Source organism: Amblyomma maculatum, chromosome 4 (genome assembly GCF_055883805.1).
Source record: "Amblyomma maculatum isolate TAMU_Amacu chromosome 4, ASM5588380v1, whole genome shotgun sequence".
Classification (NCBI taxonomy): Eukaryota; Metazoa; Arthropoda; class Arachnida; order Ixodida; family Ixodidae; genus Amblyomma; species Amblyomma maculatum.
In genome coordinates, this window is record NC_139347.1 from 142324549 (window position 1) to 142342284 (window position 17736).

The window sequence follows — 17736 nt, forward strand, 5'->3', positions numbered from 1 at the left end:
AGTTGCTACAAACAAATTAGGCCTTCTTACTTTGCTCTGTGCACTCGGGGCAGTACCATTTTTTCCCCTTAGGTGCCCTGTTCAGACCAACACATTGATAGTGGAACCAAACACGTTTGCACGTCTTGCTGTCACACATGACCATTCTGCCTGATTCGGGACCGCTACATACACAGTACACCTCATCCTGTGGTGCCGAGTCTTCATCACTAACCTCTTGTGGCTGTATACAAAGTTTTTCAGTCCAATAGCGGTAGCATAATTCTGGCAAAATGACCAGCTTAAAGTAAAGCGCACAACGTTGCAGCATTCTACTGAAAAACTGTGTGTCTTCATAGATTCGAAGAACAATATAATCCTTCAGTGTCCAAACAACAAAATCGCAGTATCTCACCTTGCACACAAAAATCTGCATTTGAACCTGGTAGAAGTAACTGTGGTCTGTTTTCAGCATGACTTTGTCATTTTCAATGGAAAGACATGATGAGTCAGACATTGCATAACTCCTGACTGACTCTTCTCTACTGTTATATGGGCATTTCACCTCAAGCACTCCCTGGCCACAACAGTCACAGCTGACCATGCCATCGGGCGTTGCAGCAAGAAATGGTCTTTCTTTGCAGATATGCAGACCTGACTGGCTGAACTTAAAGTTGACATGAATATTCTTTGATGCAGCAACATAAGCTTGTGTGGCCTTTTGTTCGTGTTCCTTTCCCCATGCTGTTTGTGGGCTTGAAAATTGAGCATCTTCGGGATAGCACAGCCTCTTCAGTAGAGACAACGAGGGGTTTGTCGTTGAAGTCCTGCACACAGCCTTGGCATTTGAAGCTGTGATACGGCCAGCTCTAAAGGCAAACCACTTGGAGCTCCTTGCCTGCTCTCTGGTTTCTTTTTCAATCAACTCAGCAACCTGAAAGACAGTGAAGATAAGCAGCAATGTTTTTCAATGACAATACTACGCATTCACAGTACATAAGGAGACTTAAGCGTCCCCAGTAATTTTTGATATTGCAGGGTAGTACAGCTGCAGGAAAACAGCTACACTAAGAGTAAGAAACATGCTGACTGGAGCTACTGTACCTCATGCTCAATTGACAGGCCTTCAGCCAGGGAAAAGCATTTCTCTCTTGTCTCACTCCACGTGCCCGGAACGTCCTCTTCCTGTAAATTTGTAAGGATGACTTGGGGAAACCTCACTGCTACACGAATATAATGATGTGCGTAATTGGGTTCCAATGAGAGAAGTGCCGGCCGTCTTCCGCTGCTATGACAGGCTTGAAGAAACTCTGCCCATTCTGCATCTGTGGTCTCCTTGACAGCTCTTCTTTGCTTCTTCTTGCGAAGAGGCTCTTCCCCATCCATTAGCCTTTTCCTCATTGTTAATGACGAAAAATTTACATTCGAAACCTTTTTTGGCTCTACGGATCGCACTGTTGGAGGCAGCCATGAGTTTTCCTTATCCGTACATACTTGCCCGTCCCGTCTCTTGACAACAGCATCAATGTAAAAAAGTACTGCTGCAACATGAGAGCAGGCTTCTCCGAGGCCTGCCTTGCATGTACAATGCGCAGCTTGCACTTCACTGTCTTCCTTGATGATAAGCCAAGGTGTCAATGGCTTGTCACTGACTGACTGGGAATGCCGGACCTGCATAAAGGATGGAAATGTGCTGAATGCCACAGAACAAACTACTCCTAGAAACACCAGTTACAATAGAGGCTGAAATTAAAAAAAAAAAATGCCCGAAACGTTATTGCATATTTTTAACCTTTTCTCTAAAATCGCAGCATTAGTGAAACCCCCTTATTCAATGTTTCCTTTGCTGTTTTAACCAGCTGCAATTTGCAGAGGGCTTTTGATTAACAGGCTCATGGTGCTAAATGCTCGCACCCCCAGAATTGGCTCTCCGAACCCCGCAATTTGATTTGATAAAATTTGGCATGCAAACTAATTCAAGTATGGCAAACTCAATGGTGTCCTTCACAACTGAAGGGAGCCAATCCCAAAATTTGACCCAACCGACATCCAAAATTTGACATATTACCTTACTGGTGTTCAACCTAATTTCACTATGATCATCTTAGTTGTGCCTTCAAAATTCAGGTGGGCCAGTCATAAATTTCTCAAGCTTACGCAGTCTCTGCGCGTGAGACTGCATACACCCTTGAAAATTTTTTATCCATTGTGCACCTGAACGTTTAGACAGACAAGCAAAGCGAACTAGGAACGATACATGAACTCTTTTACACACTTTTGGCTTTTCTATCACTGAAACGTGTACTGCAGTAACGATGCCGTGATCCTAACGAGAAAGCAAGAAAAGCCAAAAGCAAAGTATGCATGACGAAAACGATGAGGTAAAACGGGGTAAATAGCAAAAATCGCAAAAAGCCGAGCCGTGTGACGGCCAGGCGTGTGATAACAGGTTATGCTCTACGCGCGCTGCATTAGCAAACTGTGTGAAATCAGTCACAATGCCTCTTAGATTTAAGCTTTGCTGTTCACCCCGCTCTCGCCACGTGTAAGCTTCACAGCGGAAAACGCGCATCGTACAAGCATTTTGCAGTCGTCGGGACTAAGAAAAGCAATCTGCTTACCTGACAAACGATGACGACGCGGCCGTCGGACAGCACCTTCAGGCACGGCTGCTGGACCCAACCGCTGGTCAGGAAGTTATGACCCTCCATTGCCTTGTAAGCTTTGAATTCCTCTCGCGTCACAAAGCTTGTGGTGTGAACAAGGTAGTCTTTGATATCGGTGAAATCGACGCGCGGGTAGAGAGCGACATCGCGACAAAGTTCTTCGCCTCGAAGGTCCAGCGGATCGACGCCGTCACTAAGACGCACCTTTTGCAAGTAGCGAGTTTTTTCTGCATCACACAGCTCGCGTGCGTAGGCACTTAAGCGCATTTTGTGCAAAATCCACAATTCCACTCACGGAGGGTAATAAGCGTGGGACGAAGGCACAAGCGTCGCGTCTGCTCGCGTCTCACTGCAAGCAGCACTGCGCCACCACGTCACGACCGCAAAAATGGCCGCAGTTGCCACTGACACTAGCGCCCCTTGTGTCTGACATCATGTGCATAGCCCCTATAAGAATAGGCTCCACGCCACTGAAGAAGAAACAATGCACCTACAGAAAAAAATCAAAGTTCTACAGCAAACCAAGCGAAGGTTACAGAAAAGAAATGAGACAGCCCTAGAAATTATTAAAACAATAGGGGATATTCAAAAAGGCACCCCATCTAGGAGGAAAAACGCGAACTACTGCGCGCCATTTTGTCAGGGGCGTCGTTGGCGGCTCTACTGGTTCCATAGAGCTTCTATTAGCTCTTTGATTGGCTCCATGCTGCAATAATTAGATATAGGGGGAAAAAATGACCATGATAGCAACTGCTAGCACCCTATTTCAAAGAGAACGCTCTTAGATTCCATCTATCCATCCATCCATGCTTCAGTGGAACGGCAGGAACGGTCGCAGCTTCCTCCATGGGTCGCAGTCACCCTCCCTCCCGCGAACGATGCCCTCCCACTGCTGTGTCCCCTTGTGTACGCAGCGAGGCTACAAGGATGAGTCGGGGAACAAGGTAGGAATTCTTTTTTTTTCTTACCGGTGAGTTCACGCGCCACATTCAAAAAAGAAACGCCGCCATCCGTTCGTTCAATGCTTTGCCAGTTCGGCGTCGTGTCAACCTCGATTTCTTTTGTTGCCGTCGTGCGTCACCGTGTCAAATATACGCTGTGCATTCGTAGTTTACGTTTACTCGTTTTTGTTCAATACAAGCTGCTGCTTATGCGCGATATTGCATGCCCGCGTGCACACTTGAATGGCACCATCAAGTGTGTACACGCGGGTGTGTGCCTGCGTAACGCTTCGCCTTGTTTCTAAAAAATATTCCTAAGAGTTAAACTTGTGACAGGGAGAAGTCAGCAGCATTTTTTTTTAAGTGAACTGAGTTTGTGTATATCGCGTTTATAGTAATGCTGTTCTCCCACGAGAAAAACGCCATGCAAGCGAAAACGCTGGCGATTTCTACCGCAGCTTGTGCTCGTTCAGTTGGATTTTAGCTTTCTTCGTCCGTACTGAGTTTGCGCTACAGTTTCAGGGCATTCTTTTCGCCGTCAGGGCAGCGCAATATTAGAATCCTGTCGTTGTGTGCCCTTTCATCGCTGCTAAACCCTCTTGTACTTATTGTTCAGGTTTCCTACCACGGATTTCCGCGAGATCCTGCTCTCCGCAGAAGATGGATTATTGCCATAAAACGGGATGAAGGCCCTTTATTTCAGGTCACCATGCATACACAGGTATGCTAAAAGCACTTCAAAAGAGATGACTTTATACCAGGAGTGGCAAGTGGCAAAAGAATGCTCAGAGATGAAGTGGTTCCCAGCGTGTTCGTGTTCGCGCACGCAAAAAAATAAAGAAAAGCTCCAAAAGCACGCACACCTTTGCCGTCAAGAAAGACAAAGCCGCAAGAGCAACAGAGTCCAACACCGCAGGAAGAAATGGAAAGTGAAGTCTGCATTGCAGACGAGCAGCTGCCACCCCAAACACAGCAAAGTTGCCTTGCTGAAGGGCAAGCTTTGATGTCGACACAGGCCGAGGAAATTCATCGACTGAAGCTACAGTGTAGACTTTAAGGAATGAACTGGCACAAGCTAAAACGGCCGTTTATAAGTTAGAAGGCGACAACAATGTTTTGCGACGTCAGCTTAAAGCAGAAAAGTCAAGAACTGCTGCCTTCTGCTTGGACCGTATTAAAGAATCGAATGAGGATTTTATGTTTTATACAGGGCTCCCCGATTACGAACACTTTGTCGCATTGCTAAAATATATCCACCCCGACGAAAATACTAACTTGCAGTGCAGAAAACCAAAGGACCTGTATAGTCAAGGAAGAAAAAGAAAGTTGGCCAAGGACGACGAGCTCTTTCTGGTTCTGGTCAGACTAAGACTTTGCCTCTTTGAGCAGGACTTGGCTCACAGGTTCACATATCGCAAGCAACCGTATCCAGGATATGCACAACATGGATCAGTCTGCTCTATACCAAGCTGAAGAACTTACCTCTGTGGGCACCACGAGAAACTGTGGATGCAACTATGCCTGCTGTGTTCGTCGAAAAGTATCCAGCAACAAGAGTAATTCTGGATGCGACTGAAGTCAAGTGTGCAGTGCCCAGCTCGCTAGCACTGCAGTCAAGCACATATTCTTCGTACAAGTCTGCAAACACGTTCAAAGGACTTGTCGGCATAATGCCAAATGGCCTTCTGTCCTTTGTTTCGGAACTGTTTACAGGCTCAATTTCTGACAGAGAACTAGTCATTCAGAGTGGCTTTCTAAACCTTCAGTTTGACGCAGGAGATGCTGTTATGGCTGATAAAGGTTTCAAGATTCGAGATCTTCTAGAAAAGAAAGGTGTGGGCCTGAACATTCCTCCATTTTTGTGTAACAGGAAGTTTTCTGCAGAAGAAGTGAAAGCAACACAAGAAATTGCATCTCTCAGGATTCATGTTGAGAGAAGAATACAGTGAATTAAGTCCTTCCACATTTTTGACTGCCCTGTTCCTCTCACACTGGCACCATTAATTAATCAGATGTGGACTGTGGTTGCCATACTGACTAATTTTCAGTCAGACCCCATCTCTAAGCAAGAGTCTACTAGAGCAGCATGCTAAGCAGAGTATGAGTGCATGCTCTTGTCAAGCACATACAAAATAGTAGTACACGGTGCAATAAATGAAGAGTTAACAAGTGGAATCTCCCCTTGCAGTGTGCTTTAATATGCTATTTTATGTACCATACACCACTTCTTAACATAAACAAGTTCCATGACGTAAGCACTGAATAGTGCAAGAAGCTATCTATGCAACACAATCACCACTTAAGCGTGTAACTACAAGGCAGGACACACAAAAAATAGTTCTGTAACAGAAGCATTACATGCTCGGAAAGCTCATTCTAAGTGACGAACAGTAGCATGGACCAGAAACAGTAAAAAAATATCAAAAACAAGTACTTTATGACATGGCCACTGCAAATCTCTTGAACATTTGACGGTTTGCACCATACAGCAGTTGTTTCACGTAGATGATAGAGTGCATGGATTTTGGCTCGGGCCACGTCACCTAGCACCATCTTATTTTGTGACAGGTGTCACAATTCGTATCGCACTGCTATGTCGTGTAACTATCATTTTGGCTAACTGCACTGTCAGCATTTTGAACCAGTAATGTACAGATCCTGGCTCTTATGTCCAGGTGCCAGGTGAAGTGGGTCCAAGCTCAAAGCCATGGGCATTGCAGCTCACATTTGAATGAACATTGTCAAAAATATACATCTCACAAGATTTGTTTATAAGACATGTAGTGGGGCTCTTGTAATACTGGAGGAAGCCCTGCAATTTAAGGACGAGAGTTCCCTACATCTATGTGATATCTGGAACTTTGGAGATGCAAAGAAGCCACATTGCATGCCTCAAGAGCATAAGTCCACCAGTTTTTCCCAAAGGCCGTAAATATGACAAACTGATGCTCCTTGCAAACACTGTGAAGCATACTGCTTAGCGATGTAGCTACCCAAATTAAAGAAGCCCAGCAAGACTAACACTGTACTCCTTCGTGTAGGGCGAAACATAACAATGGTTGTGACCTGTTTAGGCTGTGACATTTATTGAAGGGACAGTCGACTGTCGGTAACAGTATAAAAATGCATATATTCAGGTTCATACAGGAATGGTAAGAAGACTAGAAGGCCAAAGATTAAAATTATATACTGCAGTTAAATAAAACAAAGAAATGTTAACTCAAGTCGAAGAAACAGTGCAAAACAGTACAAAGTAGATAGCACTAAGATAAAAAGCCAAGAACAAAAAAACTGCAGTGACAAGGAATGCAACAATGAACAATGCATACTGAATGATTCGATGGTGAACAATAGAAAATGTGCACAAAACAACGTAGTAAGAGTGACGTACATGATTTCTATATGAGATCTATACTTCACGGCAGAAGTACTGCAGCATATCATTGAAAAAAAAATAACCTAGGCGAGGTTTCATTGCTTTCCACTGGGCATAATCAAAGCGCACCCTCTCAATGATTATCCACTCCTGAGAAAAAACAACAAAGTCCCCCCACTCACAGGAGGTCAAAGCCATCTGTCCGGTTAACTGGAAGTAGTACTCATGACCACATGATAATCTAGGCTCACCATTGTCAATAAACTGAACATAAAAGTCAGAAGCCTTCATTGATTCCACATCTGAATCCTTCAACGAGTATGGGCATTTAACTTCAAGGACTCCAAAAGTTCCCTCTTCTGGGTCAAACACCAACCTTTCGGGTGATGCCCCCAACCACGGACATGAAGGAGGAACAACAATGCCGCAGTGTTCTACTGTCACATCATGCCCCAGTTTTCTTAGCAATTCCACATAGCGCTCGACAGCAATGGCCTTATTTTTTTTGCCGTATTGAATGGCTCGCACTCTGGAAAGGTCTTTGGGGTCGAGCAAGTTGCGCAGGCCTTTCTGCATCCACTCCTTCCTCATCATCACTTTGCCAAAGGCTGAAGCAGTCAGCCTGTGTCGGCGAGCGTCAATCCAAGATTGGCTCTGTGCTTGTTGTCGCGTATTCTTCTCCAGCTCACGGGCGTCTTCAGCCGATATGGATATTTCCTGCAAATAAGATTTAAAGCTACACTATAAGGCACGAAACTAAAGCGCTGATTGGATTCAATCACGGCATGTTGTTATCTATAGACAGCCAGATACTCCCAGGTTACAACAATTCGAACAAGGAGAGCTATGCTCATTGATTAGTATATGTGAAGAAAAAGAATTCCATAAGCAAATGGGTCACTTGTTCGAATGCCCTTTATTTGAGATGATAGCTGTACAGCCAATGGCATGGTATATAAACCAAGACAAAGATTATACAGGTACACATATTGGCTATGGCTGTAAAAGTTCGAGTAACCCTTTGCTTAGCAAGCACCTAGTTCCTGTCAGCTACCATAATGTATGGAAAGCTGTAGCATTAAAAGTAAGGAAATAAGTGCTAAGAAAATAATGCTGTTTAAGCTATAGGATCATGGATACAAAGACCTTGTTAGGCACTAGTGATTTATGCAGCATCTTAGATGGTTTATAGAGTATTAATGTCCTAAAACTACTCTAGAATGAGGTACGCACAGTGAGGAGCTCCAGATATTTTGACCAACATGGGTTCTTTAATGTGCATTGACAGCACACAGTACACAGGCACCTTACTTTTTGCATCCATAGACAAGTGGCTGCCACAACTGGGATGTTGTGTAGCGTGCGCTCACATGAAACAACTATTCTGCACAACTGCTCTGCACCTTGTAGCGTGCTGAGCTCCTTAACATTTTGTAGCAGTAATTCAAGATGTAGCAAATAAATGTTGGACTGGTATCACAATTCTTTCTGTGCGCCAGCCTCATAACTACTGACACCTTCAACATGCAATCCTACACTATGTACCACTGCATACAAACCTATCACAGCTGGAAACGGTGTTTTAGGCATTTATGTGTCACATCCTTCAGCAGTGCCATTGTTTTCTTCTTGATATCATCTACAGTCTCGTATTCCGACATACAATCCTGCTTTTTTTTCACATATCTGGCGACACATTGTCTTAAAAAAAAAAAAAAAAAGGCAATGTCTTCTTCAATGACTTAAGTCACGATGCAGTCAAAATGCTCGAGACAACACCCCTTCATTTCGCAAAATAGCAGAACTTCTTAGTTATGGTACTGAGATACTTGCATCAAATATAGCCTTTTCTGCACTTGAGCATCGTTCTTCAAAGACATGCTCTTCAACATCGACAAAAAGCTCAATGGTCGGAAAAGTGCATGTCTGATTTGTTCCAGGCAGCAGGTTGCCCAGCAAAGTTGCATACCCAGACGGCTGGAGAGACTGGTGGTATGTCGCAGGAGAGCCGGGTGGTGCAAAGCCAGATTTTGTCGGCACTAAAGGTCGCATATTGCTCAGAACGGAAGCAAATGAGGTTTTTCCCAGGGCTCCCAGGGTTTGTCCAAGCTCTTTCACTGAGTTGACAACTTGGCAACTGTCCTCACTTTGGCATTCAGACGTCGAAACTTTCAGTCGCTTGGGCACACTGCATCCACCATCATGCACCCGTCGCCAGTCAATGGTCTGTACACTGGCTGGTTTGAGTCCTGTTTGCCGAGGGCGTCTCCACTGCTGGGGTAGCTCAGTGCAGGATAGCGCAGGAGGCGCCTCTTTGTAGCCGCCTTTTTGAAGGAAGGTGAGGAGCTGCAGAAGAGCTAGCACATGGCTGCAGACTCCGTTTCCAGCCGGACACTCACAAATGCTGGCAGTTATTTCATCCGTATCTCTCTCTAGTGTGATTGTCACAGGGTAGGGTGCTCCAGTCTTCTGGCTTCTGTAGCAGATGCCACGGGGAAGAACAACATCGGGGCTGCAGTAGAAAGTGGAAGACGCAAGCAATTTACAGATCAAGCATTACATAAACCATTGTGCAGTTATCAAATGCAGTACAGTTCTCTTGGAATATTATCACAAGTGCTCAGCTGGACATCAACCAACCACCAAAAGAGAGCAAGGGTTCTCTCAAACATTACATGCCATCTTTGCAACTAGGTAAAAAAAACAACTTGTAGAATGGAATTTAAAAAAAAAAAAAAACAGAGGACTGTTGTTTTACCTTCACGGGTGGATTTAACGAACGCGCAGAATATGTGATGCCGTCAGCAACGCAATACAGGTTGTGGGGCACGAGATATTAAAAGCATAGTGTTTGCCTGTCTAGTTATCGGCCGGCATTCCACCAGTCCGCGGCAAGCGAGTAAGCAGAAAACGAAGGACGCGGCATGATTCGGAAAATGTGAGAGCGTGTACGTTGTATCAGCGTACCCAGGTTATCCAAGATAATGAGTTGGCGCCCCTTGAAAAGCCAAGTATCATCCCCGAAGTTTCAATCTTCATTACGGAACAGTTCAAAGGTATCTGAAGCTAACCAGGTCTTCAAGTTTCACACAGCCTTGCTTTATGGGATGTTTTTGCTTTACAGAAACTATGAGAGAACGATGGGACGGCTCGGAAAGCTCGTCCTGCAACTTTTCGCAAAGGACACTATAGCAAAGGTCCAGTTGTGCAATCGAGGATCAAGCACTGTTCGTGAGAGCAAAGCCTTGCGTGCCTATTAAGTTCTAAAGTTGACTTCCATACCGCTGTCAGCGGGGAGCTAAACAGCAGCACAACTCTGAAACTGAAGACAAGCAGCAAGCACTACGCATTTGTTCTGGATGGCAAACAATCTATTAGTGAAGGTAATGATTTTCAAGTGCTTACCTCCGCTCTGGCGTGCATGTTGACACAGAAGGCTCGGCGTACGCCTCAACGGCGAAATTGTATGCCTTACGCTGCTGCTTGCCGGACGCATCACTGTGCGTGCAAAATGCTGCCAGGGATGCATCGGTTAGCTTCGGAAGCACACTGAAGTCTGGCGACCATTTCAGAACTGACGCTGAAGGCGTATGCTGCATGATGGAAAGCTAAAAGATCTCCCAAGGCGGCACCTGCTGAACCTCCCACGCACAGCATCAAACGGCAAAAATCCGATCGCGCCCCTTAAAACATGGCAGTCGCTACCAGTGTTGCCAGAACACTTAGCATTTTGAGTGTTGCCAGAACACTTAGCATTTTGAATATCCCCTATAAAAGAAAGGTAGCTTCTATCCGATGAAGGAGCTGAAGTGTTTAGAGCAGCGTTCTCAGATGACATACAGCAGCTGCTGGAAAGGGCAGGAGCTGCAAAGAAAGGGAAATTTCCTCCAGCATTGCGCACCTTCGCTCTTGCACTACATTTTTATTCACCACCAGCCTATGAATACGTTCGCTCGAAGTTCAATGATGGATCTACCATCGCAACGCACAATCTGCGAGTGGTATCGATCCCTTGATGGACGTCCAGGTTTCACAGCTGAAGCATTTGCTTTTCTGGAGAACCTTGTGCAAACACGATCAGAAGTACTCTACTGTGCACTCATTGTGGATGACATGGCGCTACGAAAGCATGTTGAGCTGGTCGGCGACAGGGTGGTCGGCTATGTCGATTTTGGCACAGGTTTGGAAGATGACAGCCTTCCTGAGGCAAGGAACGTTTGTGTCTACGTGCTCGTTGGAGTCAACATGCGGCTTAAAACTCCTGTAGGGTATTTTCTGATTGACTCTCTCACGGGTTCAGAGAGAGCTGAACTCACCAAGCAGTGCATCGAAAAATTGATTTCTGTAGGAGTCTAGGTCATCTCACTGACATTTGATGGTGCATCGTCTAATTTTAGCATGGCTGCAAGTTTGGGGGCCGAGCTTTGCAGTGGAGGTGAAAACCTTTGCACATGCTTTGAAAAACCAAATGATTCCTCAAAAAAAGTGCATATCATGTTAGATGCATGCCATATGATCAAGCTGATAAGAAACTCATTAGCGACTGTAAGCCATCTTGTCGATGTTGACGGGCAATTTGTGAAGTGGTCTTACATACAAGCGCTAGATGCCTTGCAGCGTGAGGAAGGTCTGAGACTTGGAAATAAGCTAACAAAGATGCACATAGAGTGGGCAAAACAAAAAATGAAAGTCGGCTGGCAGTCCAAGCACTGAGTTCTTCGGTAGCTGACACTCTCGATTTTTGTGAGCAGGTATTGAAGCTCCCACAGTTAAGAGGCGCTGCTGCCACGGCCAGATTTGTGAGGTTGTTCAACGATTTGTTCGACATCTTGAATTCAAGGAATCCTTTGGCGAAATCTTACAAGGCGCCTTTGCGAACACAAAATGAATCCTACTGGAGGACATTTTTTTCTGATGCTCGAGCGTATATAAGCGCTCTCAAGGAGCCAGCTGGACGGCCCGTTCTGGAAGGTGTCAAGAAAACAGGATTTCTGGACTTTCCAATATGCATGCAAAGCACCGAGGAGAATTTTGATGAGCTTATTCACAGGGGCCCTTTGAAGTACTTGCTGACTCACGAGATGAGCCAAGATTATGCGGAGACATTTTTTGGCTGCATAAGAGGGCGAGGTGGATTCAATAATAATCCAAGAGCAGCTCAGTTTATGGCTGCCTACAAGCATCTGCTCGTGCAGACGGAGGTGAAGTCCTCCGAATCTGGAAACTGTTCACAAGACGTGGTGTCTGTCTTGGGCGCATCTGTTATTGCTTCTGAGGAGAGCGCAACTACGGCTGTCACCACAATGCGAAGGTGTTCCATACTGCAAGCTGAGGACCAGCAGTTTTTATATAACCTCCTTGGTTTGGACAGGTTAAGTCGGCAGCAGTAGCAGCCTGCAAGCGCCGCCTGGCTGAGTGGTGGGCCGTGGTGCGTGGTTTTGACTGATGGTGCCCGGAGCACCGCTAGCACCGCACATGCTGTTTTCTTGGTGTTGTAATTTTTCATTTTGGTCGGACTTGGTTAGTCCGACGTCCACCAGTTGCAAAGGGCACGACCGATGTATCATCATCATCATCAGATGCCTCTTTTTGCTGGGGGACGTTTGTCAGGTGCATGCGCGTCTGTGCTGTTGTGCGTTTTCTCGCCGTGTTGCTAGCAACCTTTTTTGTTTTCTGATTACGTTTACCCAGTGTAACTTTAACATGTCTTGAGTACACGGGTATAATGGAGAGACGTGTCAAGCGTCAAACGGATTGTTTTGGGCCCGGGTGCGCGTCAGGATACGTCTCTGCCAGGAACAAAGGCAAGAAAGTCTCCACTTTTGCTGCCCCGAGCGACGAAGAAAGGCTGAAAGTGTGGCAACATGCGGTACCACGTGCAGACAGACCCCTGGAGAAAACATCTGTGCTCTGTGAATTGCACTTCGAGCAAAGGTTCATCGTACGAGACTACATCCACGTTGTAAATGGGGAGACCGTAAGGATTCCCCGCGGCCGGCCATGCCTGTCTGAAGATGCCGTCCCCACTCTGTTTCCGAACACTCCGGCATATCTTTCGAAGAGGCTGCCCGAGAAGAAGTCAAGAACATCGAGAGGCGAGGAGAGAGCGACAGCTCTCCATGCAAGGTTGCTTCATTCGGGGCTGACAGCACCCAGGACTCCGTGGCAACTGACGACACAGCAGCGGATGGCACAGCGATTCATTACGCCTACAGCCGGGAAAAGCTGGACAAGTTAACAGGTGAAAATCTTCCAAGTGAATTCTGGTCGAGGAACACTGTCGCGGATGCGCCCAAGTCACTTGCATTCAGTGTTTTTTCTCAGGCTGGTGACAGCGTGTGCTTTAAAAAGCTAGTGTTGTGCTCGGCGAAAGATACACACTATCACTGTGCCGTGTTCGTGCAAGGTGCGGCGGTGAAACAAGTCGATGTGTTTGACCCTCAAGGTGTGCAAAGCCTGCTTCAGCTGGTTGATCAAATGAATGTATGTCCTGGATTTGAGCAGAGCTTGGCGTCGATTGTACAGCATCAAAGTCGCAGCCGAGTAAATAACAAAATGCACGGAAATAGGCTGCACAGCAAAGGCTGTCGAGGGGTGTCCCAAGGCGAAAAGCCATGCATTCAGTGCAAGTACCTGCAGAAGCTTTTAGTAAATCAAGCTTGCTATAAGAAGAGGAAGGCGAAGGCGGCTCCTGTTTCCAACACATCAAAAAAACTTGTAAAGTGCAGCCTGCAGCTGCGTCGCGAAAAGGCGAAGGTTGCTAAGCTGAAAGCAATTATGACAGCAATGAAAAAAGAAAATGCCTCTATTTCAGAGGGGAAGCTAGAGGAGAGCCTCTCTGAACTGCCTGAAAAGCAGCGGCAGCAAGTTCAAGCATGCTTTCAAGCTTCAAGAAGAAAAGGCACTCAGGGGATGACATATAGCCAAAGAGCAGGTATTGGAGTGTATCCTAATGAAAATAAGGAGCCCCAAGCTATACGAGTACATTCGTAAGCAAAAGGTGATGATACTTCCTAGCAAGAGTTGCCTGCACAAGTATATGAAGAGCTATAAGAGCTCTTTTGGCCTCAATGAGAATATGTTTGCTGCAATCACGGAAAAAACCAAGAGCATGGATGAGTTTGAGAGGCATGGGGGCATTTTGATCGTTTCAGAAAGCCTGAAGGTGGCAAACAGTGGTTTTATTGAGGGCTTCGTTGATCTGGGTGCCTATACTTCTCCAGACCAAAGCAAGGAGACCTGTGACCATGGTCTAGTGGTATTATTTCAGCCATTTTCTGGAAAATTCCAGCAGATCCTTGCCACCTTTGCTTCACATAGCAATGTGAAAGCAGATGTTCTTTCAAAGGTTGTGGTTGACATCACATTAGCAGCTGAAAAGTCGGGCCTGTTTGTGGATTTTGCTACAACAGACGCTGCATCATGGAACAGGAGCATGTGGCGTGCTTTCGGCATCGAAGGGACCGCTAAGAAGACAGTCTGCAAGGTCAAGCACCCTGCAGATGACAAAAGAAGCTTACACTTTTTGTCTGACTTTCCGCATCTTGTTAAATGTGTACGTAATTCTGTTGTGTCCAAAGGCTTTCACACACCGGAAGGATACGTTAGAATGGATGTTGTAAGAGAAGCCTGGAAATGTGACAACAGGGGTTGTGAGGCTAAAAGCCATGCCACATGTAACTAGGGCAGTCATTGAGCCGAATGGATTTGAGAAAATGAAGGCCAAGTTTTCTTTTCCACTATTTGGCGACGAGGTACTGAGAGGGCTCTATACTTACCAAGATGACATTGAACGAGTGTGCGGTGCTGGCTCTAGTGCAGCAACAGCATCATTTGTAAGGCGGATGTCTAAGCTTATAGCAGCTATGACATCTCGGAGCAGCCGTGGTGCTATGCTCATTGGTTCCGAAAGTCACACAGAGGTGAAGGATTTCTTAGCCTACATAGACACCTGGGAAGCACAAATAGGAAAGGTAGGCTTTCTTACGCAAGGCACAGCTGAAGGGCTTTGCATTACGCTTAGAAGCACAATATCCCTTCTTGATTACCTCACAGAAAAGCTCGACTACAAGTACCTAATGACCTCTCGTTTGAGTCAGGATCGCTTAGAAAATTTATTCTGTATCCTTAGGCAAATGTCACGCAACAATGACCGCCCTACACCGTCACAGTTCTTGATTTCAGTCAATTGTTTGTCGTTTTGTAGTTTAGCAAAGGCCCCGCCAAATGGAAATGTGTCGCCCTCGTTAATGAAGAGCCTGCTCTCGGGAAGCAGTGAAAGGCCAGGAAACATTCAAGGAAAACTTGATCAGCTGATGGATATTGGATGCCTAAACGAAGTGCATGAGGTGCTTGCATCATACGATCTACTTTCTGATCATGAGGCGACTGTTGCAATAAGGAGTGACTCGCGGATATCCTATGTTGCAGGATATGTTGCTCTGAAGATGATGAGCAAAACAAAGTGCCATGACTGCTCTAAAGCACTGCTCCTTCCAGCTGGCTGTAACCTTCCAAAGGAAGCTGGCCTCACACAAGAGGTTCATAAGGGAGGGTTGCTCTATCCATCTCACGAGCTTCAGAAATTGATTGTGAAGCTAGAGGATTCATTCACACATTGCTTCAGCATCAATAAGTTGAAGGCCAACAGCGTGATGGATTTGATTTCTTCTTTAGCAAGGAACAGGCTAAATACAGTTGGCTGCGACAAACACAGCACAGAAGTAACAAACCGTGTTGTGAAGTTTTATGCACTAACAAGGCTAGGGACGGAAAGAGGCAGAGAATGCGGCACCTTAAGCTGAGGCGTGCTACTTGAGGCTGTGTTGTCCCTTGCAAGCTGTTTTAATTTTTTGTGTTCTGATTTAGGCTGCATCACTTGCTTGCCCTTACCGGCTGTCTTTGCCCACATACTTGTCTGTACCTGCAATAAAATGTTGTGTGGTAATGCAAGAGCCCTGAGCGCTTTTTCCTGCTTGAGAATGAAACGCTGGCTCACAGCCAAGAGAAATGCGGCGCCTTTTTCGGCAACAACTTGATGCGTTCTTTCACAGGCAAGAAATAGCTAAAAATAAAAGTTTTTGGCGAGCGCCTCCTACCCGTCGGGGTTACTCGCGCATTGAGTATGGTTGCGTGTAATGCTAGGCTTGTTATCTTTAACTGCCCACGTCGGCCGATTAACATTCTATGTTCCTATCGTGGGCTGTCCCCAGGTCGTCATAAACAAATTCTGGTACCTGTCCATAAACGTGCGCAGTGTGCTGCTTTGGCTTGAACCCGCAAAAATAACATCTGACCTGCAAATAGCGTTCAGCTCGAAAATACGGCTCCAGTCGACCAAGCAGAGGGAGTTCCTTTTATTTGCATGCTCGGGCGAACTCAGCACCGAGACGGACTGCCTGTGATTGCGGACAGTACAGCGAGGTGCGTGGCAAGATCTATCGATGTCCTGATCTGCGCAGCTGGGATCTGCTTATTGTCGGCGCGACGCCCACTTCCGGACCTCTCCTCTATAACATACGTCGTCAACCCCAAATCTTCAGCACTCTGTGGGTAGCCCTGGCATGCGCAGCTACCAGCTGTGCTGTCACTGAATTGACTGTTTTCTTCTGTGCAGTGCAGCGAACTCAGCACCGAGACAGACTACCTGTGATTGTGGACAGTACAGCGAGGTGTGTGGCAAGATCTATCGATGTCCTGATCTGCGCAGCTGGGATCTGCTTATCGTCGGCGTGACGCCCACTTCCGGACCTCTCTATAAAATCCGTCGTCAACCCCAAATCTTCAGCACTCTGTGGGTAGCCCTGGCATGCGCACCATGGTAGAAGAACAAATGGTAGCGTAACTCCCATAGAAGCCTGCGTGTCGACTCTGAGCGAGGCTTTAGTTTCCCAGCGCCCCCTGCGAACTGTGAGGCACAACAAACACGTGACGTTGCTTGTGACGTCACAGGGACGTACTTTTGGCGGGGAATTTGATCGCCTTTCTACTTATGAACGAAAAACAAGGCCAACAACGACGGAGGCAGAACGATGCTCGGATAAGGCAGAAAAATGGACACCGTAACTGTTCAGCCAACTTGACATGGATTTCTACAGTCAAGTTTTACGTTAACTGAAATGTTACGGCATCTTTAACCACCTTATCATAGCATCGTTCTGCCTCCGTCGTCGTTAGCCTAGTCTTTCGTCGCGCATCATGTAAACGCATTCTGGGGCTTATTTCTTCGGGCACGTTTGTGAACAAGGGCCTTCAAGTGAATTCGGCAAGCACATGGATAGAATCACATGGCTTGAGGAATTCAACTAAGGGCATAAATGAGTGAAGCTGTGCTGCATAGAAAGCCAGGCTTTATTAATTTACGATTACTTACATAGACGCTTCACGACAATGAAATCTTTAAGTGTAGGAAAGCGACCACCGCTCATTCGTCACGGTCTTCATGAAATCCTCGTGATAACAAAATGACCTCAGCGTAGGTCTCCTAACGAGATGCGGTGAGATTATAAAAGGGTAAAAAATCTTGCTAACAAAATACATATCAGTGTCAAAGAACAACAAAAACAAACGAACGGAATAACTAACGCTAGCGCTAGAACGCCAACCTGTAAGAGCTTGGGTAAGCAATTCAAATTGGGATTGCTAGTATTTAGAAGTTAATGCGTCTGAGAAATCAAAATATCTATGATATAGCTTTGCTCCAATAAATCTCGCCCTGTTCATGATTCCATTATTTTACTCGCGCTTCATTTGCCACTGAGAGGAGTCAATGTGA

The 17736-nt window shown here is 46.0% G+C and overlaps 2 protein-coding genes and 1 pseudogene across 2 annotated transcripts; 1 reads left to right on the forward strand and 2 right to left on the reverse strand.

The window, feature by feature from the left end:
• Window positions 1-3: 3 nt before the first annotated feature.
• LOC146193222 (uncharacterized) lies at window positions 4-943 on the reverse strand (the record flags this gene model as incomplete). The annotated part of the gene is made up of 1 exon (XM_084600503.1): window positions 4-943. A coding segment is annotated over one exon (927 nt), but the record flags the coding sequence as incomplete, so codon positions are not given.
• On the reverse strand, window positions 909-2912 carry LOC146193223 (uncharacterized). Its single transcript, XM_084602618.1, has 2 exons — window positions 2601-2912; window positions 909-1650 (listed from the first exon to the last, which is right to left on the reverse strand). Exons 1-2 carry the CDS (start codon window positions 2910-2912, stop codon window positions 1075-1077), a joined length of 888 nt encoding a protein of 295 aa, XP_084458744.1. The 3' UTR covers window positions 909-1074.
• A 121-nt stretch (window positions 2913-3033) lies between these two features.
• LOC146193224 (uncharacterized) lies at window positions 3034-16614 on the forward strand (annotated as a pseudogene).
• Window positions 16615-17736: the final 1122 nt, after the last annotated feature.